The sequence below is a fragment of the Lepidochelys olivacea genome (assembly GCF_965140295.1).
Source record: "Lepidochelys olivacea isolate rLepOli2 genome assembly, chromosome: 10".
NCBI lineage: Eukaryota > Metazoa > Chordata > Testudines > Cheloniidae > Lepidochelys > Lepidochelys olivacea.
In genome coordinates, this window is record NC_140420.1 from 15,575,706 (window position 1) to 15,592,151 (window position 16,446).

At 41.2% G+C, this 16,446-nt stretch overlaps 1 protein-coding gene across 3 annotated transcripts in view; it reads left to right on the forward strand.

Moving 5' to 3' along the window:
- The first annotated feature begins 7,163 nt into the window (after positions 1-7,163).
- BAIAP2L1 (BAR/IMD domain containing adaptor protein 2 like 1) overlaps positions 7,164-16,446 on the forward strand; it is a 68,810-nt gene continuing 59,527 nt past the window's right edge. For all 3 annotated transcript variants that reach the window (XM_084640863.1, XM_084640866.1, XM_084640864.1), the window contains exon 1: positions 7,164-7,490. In XM_084640863.1, coding sequence (XP_084496989.1) covers positions 7,440-7,490 — 51 coding nt within the window. In that variant the 5' untranslated portion in view covers positions 7,164-7,439. The remainder of the gene's footprint in view (positions 7,491-16,446) is intronic.

Genomic DNA, 16,446 nt, shown 5'->3' on the forward strand with positions numbered 1-16,446 from the left:
AACACATTTCCAATCTGAAAAAAAAAGATGATATAATGGAGAAATCAGTAGGTTACCATTCCTCTTTATATTGCCATAGTAATTTGCTATGGAAGACCACTAAGATATCAACAACACAGGTATCCAAAAACTGACTAAAAATATACCAAAGAGTCTTACCTGAACAAAAATGTAGCTTTCTAGGCTACAAAGTCATGACAGCATGTCCCCATTTAAAGGGTATGTGGGAAGAAGAAGCACTATTACCTGTGATTATAAAAAGCATTCTGCAGCTGCTTGAAATTTTCCTTTTCCCAAGAAGCCAATGAAACTACCTATATGCTTGAAGTTAAGCCTGTGTTTAAATGCTTTACTGGATCAGGGCCATGTTGCTCAACACCTTGCAGGCTTGAGCTGTAGGATCACAGTTAGACTGCCCCATGTTCCACTCACCATGAAAATCCCACTCATGGGAATGACATCAGGGGACATATGGGGGCTAATTTTGCCCACATCTGTATCAGTTTAAAAATGGAGTAACTCCTCTGAACTAAGGTATAAAACTAATGTGAGAGTAGAATAAGACTCATTATGCTCAGTCAGTCCTACAAAAAGTGTATTTACTTTGTTCATTTAACAGCAGTTTGAACATAGTCAGTTTCATTGTTTCCCTGTACAGCCAGTAGAGGAGAAACTATCTGAAAAGATTCTTGTAAGCGTCAACAGAGGAGGAGAAAACCTTTTAAAGCTTTTTTTAAAATTCAAAATATAATGTTCAAAAGGGTGGAAAGAGAACTTTTTTTTTAAAGTAGTCAGTATTTAAAACAGAGGTTGACAGAGTCCCTTTACATTCTAGATTGGAAAATGTTATTCTGGTTGTAGACTTTGAATATCACTTCATATTACAAATTAAAGTGCTGTGTACATTTTTTCTTAATTAAGCTAAATGCCTGCTAATGACCATAGGGAATGAAATAAGCCACAGCTGGCTCTACCATGCATATGCCACTACTGCTTAACAGCAATTTGTGTAATCACTAACAGTTGTATTTATCTGTGTAAAACACATGTTGAAGATTTAATGATGAGTGGAAATGAATAGATCACAATATGCTTAAATAGTTTTTAAAGGTATATTTGTTTGTCAATGACGTAGGGCATTTTCAGAAAACATAAGTATTAAATTCAATTAATTTTTAGGAATTCCATTATACATTTTATTTTTTCCTTATTAGGATACATTTTATTTTTTTCAATAGACATGAATTCTAAGACTTCCCCCTTTCACTTAAAAACCGTGACAAGCTGACAAATTCACAACAAAGCTTTCACAATTGCTGCTCAAGCTATACCTGTTCTGTGGATACAGTATTTCAGTAGCAAGTCTGTTCAAATTTACAATTTCCATGGGAATTCTCTAAATGTATTTAAAATAATAAAAAGAGGGATTGGGCTTGTGAGCGGAGTGAATATCCCAGTTCATTTTGGTTCAGTCCTTTGGTCCCAATTCTACAGTTGGATCTGTGTGTGTGTCCTCTTTGCCCACACTGAACCAATCAGAGATTCTGGACCATACTTTGCATTCATCAAATATTAGGCACATTATGGAGGAGACTTCATTCAAACAAATAAAATAATGTCTCTGAGATATCTTTCAGATAATGTAATTTAAAAAGAGGCTGAAGGTACAAGATTGAAATGAAGTGTTCTTTTGGTTAGTGATGCCACCTGTCCTCATCTCTAGAGTAGACAGGCACCTGCATTAGACATTGTTAGATTTTTAAGACAGTGAGGTGTAGCTTCTTTCCTTCTAATACCTCTGATGTTATAACTGTATAGTAAAAACATATTGTAAGTATATTCATGACATAACACAAAGATTCTGAATACTGCATTTCAGCAAAACAATTTTTTCAAAAAGTCTTCTGATTTTGGATGTCATCTTTTTCTGTTTCTAGGTGACACCTTGGGCCTGAGTTTCAAAATGGCTTAATTCCCCTAACTCAAAGTCAATAGGAGTTATGTGTACTCCAAACATCTAAAAATTAGACCCAAGATGTGTGTGGAGTTGCTAGATCAAAAACGGTAGCACCCAAAATCAGAGACCACTTTTGAAAAATGTTCCCTAAATCAGTGGCTCTCAACCTTTCTAGACAACTGTACCCCTTTCAGGAGTCTGATTTGTCTTGCGTAACCTCACTTAAAAACTACTTCCTTACAAAATCAGACATAAAAATACAGAAGTGTCACAGCACACTCTTACTGAAAAATTGCTTACTTTCTCATTTTTACCACATGTAATTATAAAATAAATCAATTGGAATATAAATATTGTATTTACATTTCACTGTATAGTATATAGAGCAGTATAAACAAGTCATTGTGTGACATTTTAGTTTGTACTGACTTTCCTAGTGCTTTTTATATAGCCTCTTGTAAAACTAAGCAACTATCTACATGAGTTGGCATACCCCCCAGAAGACCTCTGCGTACTCCCAGGGGTATGTGTACTCCAGGTTGAGAACCACGACCCTAAATAAACAAAGATATGGGACAGAATGTTCAAAACAGTATGATGGATTTTGATATTTGTATATAGGCAACAGAGTACAAAGCAAAATGTAGACATTAAGAGCTTGAATCTGCAAGGCAATGAGCATTCTGCTTGATTTGGCAAAAACACTTAAGCACATGCCTAATTTTAAGTCCCATGGGACTACTCAGGTGCTTAAATTTAAGAGCATGCTTAAGTAACTTGCTGAAGGAGACTTATTTCACCAATTCTGATCTCACCCACTCAAGTTAAAATCAGGAGTAACTCAATTAGTCAATGGAGTTACAATGATGTAAAACCAGTATGAGATCAAAGACTCTATATCTCTATACAGAAGTTTGTACTATAATGAAACTTTGCTGTCAAGTTCAGCTGATACTGTTATTTCTATCAGGAGCCTTCCATGTGAATGTGGGACTTTCTGACCCAGCAATGTTCGGGAATTTGCAAATATCCAATTAGACCATACTTCCACATTTCAAGTACGGGTTTTTATGTTGTTTGCTAAAACACAATTATGGTAAACTAAATCTGAACAATACTACCATTTATTATGCAGGGCAGTAGATATTTAAAAATCTCAAATAACAGAACAAGAGGTATATTGTAACCTTTTCCAAATGCTGCACGTACAAATAATGTTAACTAGATTTGAAGTAGTAATATTCACCACCATGAAAAACAAAATTCCATAAAAGAAACAAAATATTTTTCCACATTTGCCATTTTTATTTGAATATCTGATGTCAAAATGTACACACCTTTTTTTCCCCAATAAAAGGTAACATTTCAACATATTGATTCTGTAAATTACTATGCCTTCGACAAAGGTTCCAAGACATTGGAGGAAACATTTTGTGTTTCTATCTTTGAAGTATAAGTCAGACTTGCAAAATTTAACTTTCAGTATATTTTATATTTTTATCTGTTTCAACTGTTTATTTTCATTCTTTCATTATGTTGTATAATTATTTGATGGATGAATACCAACATTGTTTTCCCCAATTAAAGGATTCTCCCTTGCCATCTACAATTCCCTTTGTGGCATTCCTTATCTCTAAAATGTTTTTGATCCTTTTTGACCTGTTCACCCTGCAATGTGATTTGCTAATACATTTAAGTCTTTAGTTACCTCCTTCTGTACATTTCTGAAATATTTAATAAAGAAAATACGTAAAATTTTGCACCTTCTCTTACTATAAATTCAAGTGCAAAAATATGTTATCTGAAGACTGGAGAAGCTAAAAATAGAGTACTGTCCATGTTGACAGAAGAAAATGAGAAAGATGGTCTTCAACAAAACCTTGAAAAAATTTACAACTTTTTAAAATGCAAAGGGATCTTTTAGAAGTACGCATATAAACATCTGAAGTTTGGGTGCAGCTCCCCAAAACTATCCCTTTAATCTCTGTGACATGCAGAGACATTTTTATCAGTGGACAACAATGCAACCTACTGATGAATGTTGAGGGTAAGCACAACAAGGACCACAAGAGAAGCCTTTCCAGAATTGATTGCTCTGGTCCTAGATAGCAATGCCTTCATCCTCCAGTGAATTTAATGAGGTCGTGCTGAGAATCATAAACTTTTAAAATCCCATACTGAATGTAAACATATATAAATAAATTAATGTTATTATTCTAATACTTCCCATCTAAATCCCTCCTACAGGGTTTTGTGGGGAGTGGGGGGTTGAACATAGTATTCTATACTTCATGCCTTAAGTTGTTGTGTAATGTGGCTGTATGTTATTGCTGTCTATCACCCTAAGGGTACATCTACACTGCAGCCCCAGCTGTGATTTGCAGCTAGATGTACTTTCGCTAGCTGTAATCTGCTACCTCGCTAAAAATAGACATTAGTTTGGGCTTCAACAAGGGCTTCAGAAGTCTGCTTGCTTGACCCCCCTGGTATTTGCTCACTTGTGCAACCAATGCTGAAGCCCACACCTGCCCATCCTCACTTCTATTTTTAGCAAGCTCGCTAGATTACAGCTAGTATGGGTATATCTATATGACCTGAAAATCATATCTGCTTCTGGAATGTAGATGTAACCTAAAAGTGGTTGCACTTGAGTGGTACGTGAAGTAAACCCTGCGAGCCAGATTCTCATTTGCACAAAAGGTTTCAAGTCCCCTTTACACTGCCAGAGTGGTATAAAGGGGCCTTAAGTGTAAATGAGAATCAGGACCTATGTGTACAGCTAATTTATATACCAGGGCTCTCTCCTGCTATGATGCTAATTAGGTACAGACTCACATTGACTGTAGAGAGCCTCCTGGAGCTCACCAATGTACCAGGATAGTGGAATCACTGGTACACACTTTTAGGGGATACAGCATATTTCCTCCCACGTACATACCAGTTCCAATGGCTGATGCAATATAAGGAAAGGGAACCATGACCTCTTCTCCATCTCCTTTGCAGTGACTTGCACCCCCTGGCTGCTGTGTCAGGATGCAAGATGAGGGGTTTCTCTGCACCCTTTCATCCGTGCACCTGCTTTGAACACCCCTGGAGCAGTTAGGCAGAATGTGGTTCTCCAGTTGCAAAGCATTTTGAAATCCAGCAGGCTGAAAGATGCTATAAAAAGGTATAGAAATAAATGGTCTGATTCTTCACCCTTATTCACACAGATTCACATAAATTAAAGGTTACTTTAATTGAACGTCTTGAATGTACTGCTTGTACCACTCAGTGTGAGTAAAGGTTGCAGAATTGGACCCAAAATTATTAAGAACAGTTAACAGGACAGTATTGTAAACTGTATGTTACAGAAATGCTATCAATACAATAAATTCCAGAGGCTTGAGAAGACTTTGCTTGGAAGGGTGGGAAATGCCCCATAAACCTTCCTCTGTTCCTGCTATGTTAGTTGTAGTCATGATAATGCTCTCACAGCTCACTCTTTCCCAGCAGGAAGAATTAAAGGCATAAACACCTTGAGAACAATTTGTTTTACAACTCCTGAAAGCTAACAGTCTCCTCCCACATCAGAGTCCATTTGTCTTTCTGTTCTAAGTCCAAGTCTTGTTGTTTGCCTCTTGTGATCTCACCACAGCAACAAGGTGGCATGAAAAAGTAGGAGACAATACCAGATGGGGAAGCCCAACATTTAAAGAGATAGAGGTGTGTGTGTTTGTGTGGGGGGGAATTAACAAGTTTTCCTTAATTAAAACAAGCTGTTAAGCTTGAAGACAAACTCTTTCTAATTGAGAATATCATTTTCAGAAAGTCATTTGTAGGAAGAGAGGCTCGTAATGGGACTGAGTCTGCAGTCTAGACTATAGAAGGGTCAGAGCAAGTTTCAGGGACATGAAAATCACTCTTGAGACCAATGAGCCCCACCACCCCCAATTCATATGACCTCTAATATACAAGAATCCTGAATACAAGTAGAACTGAGGAGTCTGCCATTGTGTTAATGTAATGATAAGAAGAAGGAAAAAGAGAACAATAGTGTCAGCTTTTCCACTGGTGTAAATTGGCATATCTTGTTTGACTTCAGTGGAGCTATGCTGATTGGAACCAGCTGACCAGAAATTCTAGAAATAGGAGTATTAAGTTATTCAGTCCAATGTCTTGCCAATGCTGCCTTGTTCCCTATTGTACATTTACTACAGTTTCATATAGTCTAGTTTTAAATGTCCAAGGTTATGGGGTTTATGTCACTTCTCTTTTGAGACAGTTTATATTGCTCTATCAGGAAGATTTTCCTGGTACTGCCCTAATCTTAATTTCATCTCAAACCTGCCAATTACTTTTTATGAGTCTAATATTCTTCTCCATCCTTGATGTTTACACACTGCAAATATTTGTAGACTGTTCTAAACCTTCCTCCCTCAAGTTAGCCCTCAAGAATAACCTCAGGGTGGAGAGTGAAGCTTAACCGTTTAAAGAAGAAATGTGCCTAAAGTGGATGCCAGTGTCTTAATCCCATTCACTCTGCAGAAAGCTTCCGCAATGAACCCCCAACCCTCTCACCCCTTTCTGTTTTGAAAAAGCTCCCTTTATTGCTGCCACTCCAGAGCCCTTTACCTTAGCTATGGGTGGAGGAGGGTATTATGTACCATTGCAGTCTTTGCACAGCCCTAAACTTAACTCCGGTCTCAGGGACGTGCGGGGCGTGGCCCTGCTGGACTGGGTAAGGTACTGGACAGGGACTCAGGAGATCTGGGTTTGATGCCCAGCCTGAGTGACTATGAGCCAGCAACTCACTCTCGTTGTGCCTCAGTACCACGGGCAGAACTGGCAGGGGCTATAACCCTTCCCTACCGCCCAAGTGCTGTGAGGATAAGCCCATTAACCTTCCTGAGGTGCTCAATTACTGCAGCGACGCGGGAGAGTGGCCCTGCCGTGTCGTGTCCCCCCGAGGGGAGCTCGCCTGGCAGAGTTGTTCGTAGCCCTTCGCTGGCGTGGTGCCCGTCGTGCCCTGGGGCGACTTTCCCTTTTTCTCACGGCACCACACAGCAGCTCAAAGCTCGCCCAGCACGAGGGGATGGGCTGCGGCTCAGGTGAGAGCGCGGAGCCGCCCACCCCACCCTACCCAACCCACCGCCGCTCCCGGAAGGCCCCGCCCCGCCAGCGGGCCCTGCCGCGTCAGACGGCCCCACCTCGCTGGCTCCGCCCCGGGAGCGCTGCCGGGCTGGGCTGGCTGGTTCTGCAAGTTTGACAGTTTGGGCGAAGGTGGCAGCGGAGCTGTCTCTGGCGGGACTTTTCTGGGGCGGCGGCCGGGCGGAGAGCGCTGCCCCCCCCCCGGCCCGAGTGAGGGGCAGCGGAGCAGCTCCCTGAGGAGAAAGTTTTTCCCGCCGGCCCCCTCGGCCTCTCTGCCGGATTCTCCGGGGCCGCAGCCGCCCCCTTCCCCTTCTCTGCTGCCTGAGGCGCTGCCGCCGCGTCCGGGGGCACGATGTCTCGGGATCCCGGTGAGGTGAACAAGCTGACAGAGAGCACCTACAAGGTGAGTAGGGCCGGGCCGGGCCGCGGCGAAAGGGGGCGCTCAGGGAGTCAGCGACATAACCCAGTCCAAGGGGCAGTCCCCTCCCAGGGCAGCTGGGGTATCCCTGCCTGGGCGCACACGTACTCCCCTCCCTCAGGGGAGAGAGCAGCTGGGGTATCCCTGCCTGGGCGCACACGTACTCCCCTCCCTCAGGGGAGAGGACAGCTGGGGTATCCCTGCCTGGGCGCACACGTACTCCCCTCCCTCAGGGGAGAGGACAGCTGGCACAGTAAAGGTCACCCTTCAGAAACACATCAGTATAAAACTGACTGGTTCTCAATCAGGGGTACACTTACCCCTGGGGGTACGTAGAAGTCTTCCAGGGGGTACATCCACTCATCTAGATATTTGCCTAGCTTTACAACAGGCTACATAAAAAGCACTAGCAGAGTCAGTACAAACTAAAATTGCATACAGACAATGATGGGTTTATAGTGCTCTATATACTATACACTGAAATGTGAGTACAATATTTATATTCCAATCAATGTATTTTATAATTCTATGATAAAAATGACAAAGTAAGCAATTTTTCAATAAGAGTGTGCTGTGACACTTTTGTATTTTTATGTCTGGTTTTGTAAGCAAGTAGTTTTTAAGTGAAGTGAAACTTAGGGATACACAAGACAAATCAGACTCCTGAAAGGGGTACAGTAGTCTGGAAAGGTTGAAAGCCACTGATGTACAGCATACTTGCATTATTCTTCCTTTCTAAACAATATAGGAGAACTCAGCATACCCAGGATAATGATTATAGTCCTTTCATATGCTACTCCCAAACTGTCAGGATCTTTTACCTTGATCAGGCTGCTACTAAGCAAGTTTTTTCCATGAGATGTTTACACATGCCACAAAAAGAAGAGTGTGGGGGGGGGGAGTTTAAATAAAACAAAAAATTTCAAAAAACTTTTATGGTAACACTAAGGATATTTGTTTGACTCCTTGTAGTTTCACGTGGAGAACAGTATAGCATTAATTAAAATATTTTGTGCCATAAGTGTTCACTTTTTTCAGCTAAGCTTATGACTCTTGCACTGTTTTGGGTTTTGCTTTTGTTATTAAATCTATGAAAACATTATGGTTGTGGGGTATACATACCCCAATATGACTACTGTTAACCCAGTTTATGGCAAGTGTGTTTATATGTATGCTTATACACATAACACTGGTTTCAGAGTAACAGCCGTGTTAGTCTGTATTCGCAAAAAGAAAAGGAGTACTTGTGGCACCTTAGAGACTAACCAATTTATTTGAGCATGAGCTTTCGTGAGCTACAGCTCACTTCATCAGATGCATGCCGTGGAAACTGCAGCAGACTTTATATATACACAGAGAATATGAAAAAATACCTCCTCCCACCCCACTGTCCTGCTGGTAATAGCTTATCTAAAGTGATCATCAGGTGGGCCATTTCCAGCACAAATCCAGGTTTTCTCACCCTCCACCCCCCCACACAAATTCACTCTCCTGCTGGTGATAGCCCATCCAAGGTGACAACTCTTTACACAATGTGCATGATAATAAAGTTGGGCCATTTCCTGCACAAATCCAGGTTCTCTCACCCCCTCACCCCCCTCCCAAAAACCACACACACAAACTCACTATCCTGCTGGTAATAGCTTATCCAAAGTGACCATTCTCCCTACAATGTGCATAATTAAGGTGGGCCATTTCCAGCACAAATCCAGGTTTTCTCACATCCCCCCCACCCCCATACACACACAAACTCACTCTCCTGCTGGTAATAGCTCATCCAAACTGACCACTCTCCAAGTTTAAATCCAAGTTAAACCAGAACATCGGAGGGGGGGGGGGGGTAGGAAAAAACAAGAGGAAATAGGCTACCTTGCATAATGACTTAGCCACTCCCAGTCTCTATTTAAGCCTAAATTAATAGTATCCAATTTGCAAATGAATTCCAATTCAGCAGTTTCTCGCTGGAGTCTGGATTTGAAGATTTTTTGTTTTAAGATAGCGACCTTCATGTCTGTGATTGCGTGACCAGAGAGATTGAAGTGTTCTCCGACTGGTTTATGAATGTTATAATTCTTGACATCTGATTTGTGTCCATTTATTCTTTTACGTAGAGACTGTCCAGTTTGACCAATGTACATGGCAGAGGGGCATTGCTGGCACATGATGGCATATATCACATTGGTGGATGTGCAGGTGAACGAGCCTCTGATAGTGTGGCTGATGTTATTAGGCCCTGTGATGGTGTCCCCTGAATAGATATGTGGGCACAGTTGGCAACGGGCTTTGTTGCAAGGATAAGTTCCTGGGTTAGTGGTTCTGTTGTGTGGTATGTGGTTGTTGGTGAGTATTTGCTTCAGGTTGCGGGGCTGTCTGTAGGCAAGGACTGGCCTGTCTCCCAAGATTTGTGAGAGTGTTGGGTCATCCTTTAGGATAGGTTGTAGATCCTTAATAATGCGTTGGAGGGGTTTTAGTTGGGGGCTGAAGGTGACGGCTAGTGGCGTTCTGTTATTTTCTTTGTTAGGCCTGTCCTGTAGTAGGTAACTTCTGGGAATTCTTCTGGCTCTATCAATCTGTTTCTTTACTTCTGCAGGTGGGTATTGTAGTTGTAAGAAAGCTTGACAGAGATCTTGTAGGTGTTTGTCTCTGTCTGAGGGGTTGGAGCAAATGCGGTTGTATCGCAGAGCTTGGCTGTAGACGATGGATCGTGTGGTGTGGTCAGGGTGAAAGCTGGAGGCATGCAGGTAGGAATAGCGGTCAGTAGGTTTCCGGTATAGGGTGGTGTTTATGTGACCATTGTTTATTAGCACTGTAGTGTCCAGGAAGTGGATCTCTTGTGTGGACTGGACCAGGCTGAGGTTGGTGGTGGGATGGAAATTGTTGAAATCATGGTGGAATTCCTCAAGGGCTTCTTTTCCATGGGTCCAGATGATGAAGAGGTCATCAATATAGCGCAAGTAGAGTAGGGGCTTTAGGGGACGAGAGCTGAGGAAGTGTTGTTCTAAATCAGCCATAAAAATGTTGGCATACTGTGGGGCCATGCGGGTACCCATAGCAGTGCCGCTGATCTGAAGGTATACATTGTCCCCAAATGTGAAGTAGTTATGGGTAAGGACAAAGTCACAAAGTTCAGCCACCAGGTTAGCCGTGACATTATCAGGGATAGTGTTCCTGACGGCTTGTAGTCCATCTTTGTGTGGAATGTTGGTGTAGAGGGCTTCTACATCCATAGTGGCCAGGATGGTGTTATCAGGAAGATCACCGATGGATTGAAGTTTCCTTAGGAAGTCAGTGGTGTCTCGAAGGTAGCTGGGAGTGCTGGTAGCGTAGGACCTGAGGAGGGAGTCTACGTAGCCAGACAATCCTGCTGTCAGGGTGCCAATGCCTGAGATGATGGGGTGCCCAGGATTTCCAGGTTTATGGATCTTGGGTAGTAGATAGAATATCCCAGGTCGGGGTTCCAGGGGTGTGTCTGTGCGGATTTGATCTTGTGCTTTTTCAGGAAGTTTCTTCAGCAAATGCTGTAGTTGCTTTTGGTAACTCTCAGTGGGATCATAGGGTAATGGCTTGTAGAAACTCGTGTTGGAGAGCTGCCGAGCAGCCTCTTGTTCATATTCCGACCTATTCATGATGACAACAGCACCTCCTTTGTCAGCCTTTTTGATTATGATGTCAGAGTTGTTTCTGAGGCTCTGGATGGCATTGTGTTCTGCATGGCTGAGGTTATGGGGCAAGTGATGCTGCTTTTCCACAATTTCAGCCCGTGCACGTCGGCTCAACTTTGTGACTTTGTCCTTACCCATAACTATTTCACATTTGGGGACAATGTATACCTTCAGATCAGCGGCACTGCTATGGGTACCCGCATGGCCCCACAGTATGCCAACATTTTTATGGCTGATTTAGAACAACGCTTCCTCAGCTCTCGTCCCCTAAAGCCCCTACTCTACTTGCGCTATATTGATGACCTCTTCATCATCTGGACCCATGGAAAAGAAGCCCTTGAGGAATTCCACCATGATTTCAACAATTTCCATCCCACCACCAACCTCAGCCTGGTCCAGTCCACACAAGAGATCCACTTCCTGGACACTACAGTGCTAATAAACAATGGTCACATAAACACCACCCTATACCGGAAACCTACTGACCGCTATTCCTACCTGCATGACTCCAGCTTTCACCCTGACCACACCACACGATCCATTGTCTACAGCCAAGCTGTGCGATACAACCGCATTTGCTCCAACCCCTCAGACAGAGACAAACACCTACAAGATCTCTGTCAAGCTTTCTTACAACTACAATACCCACCTGCAGAAGTAAAGAAACAGATTGATAGAGCCAGAAGAGTTCCCAGAAGTTACCTACTACAGGACAGGCCTAACAAAGAAAATAACAGAACGCCACTAGCCGTCACCTTCAGCCCCCAACTAAAACCCCTCCAACGCATTATTAAGGATCTACAACCTATCCTAAAGGATGACCCAACACTCTCACAAATCTTGGGAGATAGGCCAGTCCTTGCCTACAGACAGCCCCGCAACCTGAAGCAAATACTCACCAACAACCACATACCACACAACAGAACCACTAACCCAGGAACTTATCCTTGCAACAAAGCCCGTTGCCAATTGTGCCCACATATCTATTCAGGGGACACCATCACAGGGCCTAATAACATCAGCCACACTATCAGAGGCTCGTTCACCTGCACATCCACCAATGTGATATATGCCATCATGTGCCAGCAATGCCCCTCTGCCATGTACATTGGTCAAACTGGACAGTCTCTACGTAAAAGAATAAATGGACACAAATCAGATGTCAAGAATTATAACATTCATAAACCAGTCGGAGAACACTTCAATCTCTCTGGTCACGCAATCACAGACATGAAGGTCGCTATCTTAAAACAAAAAATCTTCAAATCCAGACTCCAGCGAGAAACTGCTGAATTGGAATTCATTTGCAAATTGGATACTATTAATTTAGGCTTAAATAGAGACTGGGAGTGGCTAAGTCATTATGCAAGGTAGCCTATTTCCTCTTGTTTTTTCCTACCCCCCCCCCTCCGATGTTCTGGTTTAACTTGGATTTAAACTTGGAGAGTGGTCAGTTTGGATGAGCTATTACCAGCAGGAGAGTGAGTTTGTGTGTGTATGGGGGTGGGGGGGATGTGAGAAAACCTGGATTTGTGCTGGAAATGGCCCACCTTAATTATGCACATTGTAGGGAGAATGGTCACTTTGGATAAGCTATTACCAGCAGGATAGTGAGTTTGTGTGTGTGGTTTTTGGGAGGGGGGTGAGAGAACCTGGATTTGTGCAGGAAATGGCCCAACTTTATTATCATGCACATTGTGTAAAGAGTTGTCACCTTGGATGGGCTATCACCAGCAGGAGAGTGAATTTGTGTGGGGGGGTGGAGGGTGAGAAAACCTGGATTTGTGCTGGAAATGGCCCACCTGATGATCACTTTAGATAAGCTATTACCAGCAGGACAGTGGGGTGGGAGGAGGTATTTTTTCATATTCTCTGTGTATATATAAAGTCTGCTGCAGTTTCCACGGCATGCATCTGATGAAGTGAGCTGTAGCTCACGAAAGCTCATGCTCAAATAAATTGGTTAGTCTCTAAGGTGCCACAAGTACTCCTTTTCTTTTTACACATAACACTGTATTGCAATATGATCCACAATGCCTTAAAGCTCTTTTGCCGTAAAGAGTTTAAGATTTATTTTTTCTTTAGCAGAATCAATAACTTTAAGTGACCAGTAATTCATATAGCTCATTTTGATAATAGGGTATTTTACTGCTGGTGTTTTATGAATAGTGATTCTCACTCTGGGCTGAAGCCAAAAATGTTTAAGCACTTGAGTAAAGTTATTGGCATGGGCCCCAGTCTGGCAATCGGATTCACACAGGTCCACACATGCGGTGATCCTGAGCCCCAGCTAGGCTACAAATCAGCAGAGGAGTCAGTCTTTGTGGATCTAATTTCATAAATGGGGCCATGCTTAATTGTAGGTCTGGATGCTGATTAGTTATGTATAAATTCATGTATGGGGTGTGAAATTTTTCTTCAAAAATTTTTTAAAATTTTACTTACATCATAAGTATATGCTAAAGCTTGTAATAAATCAACATCTATAAGATACAAAATCCATTTTGTGAAAATGTGTACACACAACCATAAATGAGCCTCATGCAGAAGTATATGAACTATGAGTGACAGTCCAACTCTTAATTTTTTAAAAAAAATCACACACACCTGTGTATTGCTAGTTGCAGAACGTTTTATTTCTCTACATTAGCTGTACATACTTATTTTGAAACTCTCTTCTCCAAACTCAGCAACTACCTATATTAAAAGTCTCTATACTTAGAATTTCTGCATGTGTCTTTATTTAAACACACTGAATTTAATCATACTGAGTCAAATCCTGTAATCCTTACTCAGGAAAAACTCTTTAAAATCAGAATTTTGGCTGAGAGATGAGTGCAGTATTTGGCCCATAATCTTAGTTTTGCATACTATATTTTACCAGACAAAGTGCTCAGACTTGCAAAAAACACTTGTTAATCAAGTTACATATGTGCATTTGCAGCTTTGAGCCCAAATGAAGGATTTCTAGGTTTCATACAAGATAATATATAATAATAATAATACATTGTCAAGGTATGTTTTCATAAAACAGTTTTAAAAATTGACTGTTTATAATCCCTCAAACTGTTTCTGTAAGGTTATTCCCCCGCCGCATTTGTTTTGTTACTCTCACACTTCAGGCTGATCCTACAACCTTTTTTTCTTGCAATTAGTCCAGTTGTGTTGGAATCATGTTGTGTTTTCTGTTTGATCACTAGGGGCAGGAGTGCTGGAACATTTGTATAGTGGGGGTGCTGGGAGCCACTGAACTAAACTGTAAACTCTTTTTATGAGGGAAACCGCTTCAAGTCAGACAGGGGGTACTACCGGACCCCCCAGCACCCCTAGTTCCAGCACCTGTGACTAGAGGGCTTAAAAATACCAAATTTGGGCAAAATTACCATTGACTTTATTGGAAGGAAGATCAGGTTCTTTGTGTATAAATAAAAGCTCTCTCCTCTACACTCTATCTTGTCCTGTCTCTTACATAATCTCTAATATTTGTGATATCACAGTTACCAATATGGGCCCTAAATCAGCAAACCCTTTACTCACACAAGTATGCCTATTGCTAATAGGATAATTTTCTTGAGTAAGTTTGCAGGAGGAAGCTCTGAAAGTTAATTATAATGTTACAAATGCTGGATTGTGACAGGATTACAGGAATTGAGGAATGGTAGGACATAGGGCTAGCAGGACCAGTTATCGGCTTTCATCCTTAAAAAAAAATCCTAGCTTGAAGGGGAACTGAAAGAGATTGGAAAAGAAAAGGAAAATTAAAGGTTCTCTTGCTTGTCTGTTTCCCACCTTGCCTCCCTTGTCGTGCATTAATAGTACTATCCATGCTATTGGATGCCCTTTAAATACATATTTATTCACTCTGTTTGAAGTTCTTACACATATTTACCCAAATAATCAGATTGGCTAAAAGAGGAGTTGACAAGGTAGACTGTAAATTCATGTTTCTTTGGGGTATTATTTGTGTGTTAATTTAGCAATATAAAAAGAAAAAGTGAACACCCCAAAACTAATCAATATTGTTATTACACCGCCACCCTAAAGCCACAAATCAACAAAAGCAAAGAATTTCAAAGTTAAGATTGACACTTAATCTTGCCCTCTTATTCTTTACATATTACATAGCTTTTGAGTATATGATACACTGGCACATGCAGGATGAAACTTGAGGGTGTGGAAGTTCGTGATTTAAAGGCAGTCACAACCTTCCTCAGAGCACACAACCCTAATAATTTACTGGAATGATGTTGTACCTATGAATCAAGAGGCTCTGCAGTGAGAGTAGATACTGTGTGACCCCAGGTAGACTGCTAGGCCATTCACTTGTTGGAAGGCCACTACAGTCAATGTGACTTCATGCTAGCAGCAATATAGAGAAAAACTGCCCGTGAATCATCTGATTGCATACTATGCAAAATGATAACGAAGAAAGCATTGAATTAGAAAGTTATAATTCCATTTCTATGTTCTTGTGACTGCACAAGACACTCACGATGTGCTCTTGTGGCTTACGAGGTTTCCAGAACTCTTGATGGGGTGATAGTTCCTATAGTTCAATGGTGTTTGTTATTAAGCCTTGATTTAAAACTGCATATAACTGTCCTGAACGCTATAGCAATAATTCTAAGTGCATATTAGGCAGTTTTTAAAATATCCTGTTTACTTAGGGAAGTGTTAGGTTCTTCTGGTAATGTATGGAATTACTAAATAATACTTTCTTGTAGACAGTCATGGTTTGTCATGTAAATATGTAATTATATATGCATAGTTAAGAATCTTGACAATAGTTACTTTAAATTCCTTTAAAAGAAAAAAGGACCAGTGACTAGATTATGGACTGCCTGCCATATTCATTTTAAAAACAAATTAAAATCAATTTAAGAACCTTAAATGTGTTTCATCAAACCAATTGTCTTGTACTACTGAAACCTAAAGTAAATTGGTTTTAAAAATGTGTTTAAAAAGGTAAAAGACACTCCCAGGTTGAGATCTGGAGTGCCAAGAGCCAAATTCCACCTAAATGTAAAATATGTATCTGTATTGACTACAATGGAGTTGTGCCTACTTAATGCTTCATTTGGACCTAGATTTCATCCTGGGTCACATGTTCATAACCTCCTGAAAAATAATTTATATTTGAAACATACTGATGGACAATCGCTTTAATGTGTTTCTCCTTTAAATGGTAAATGTTTGGCAAACTGACAATCAATCATAAGATCTTACCTGGTTTGAATAAACATTTGGATCTTAATTTTTTCACTTTGTTAATTTTGTTT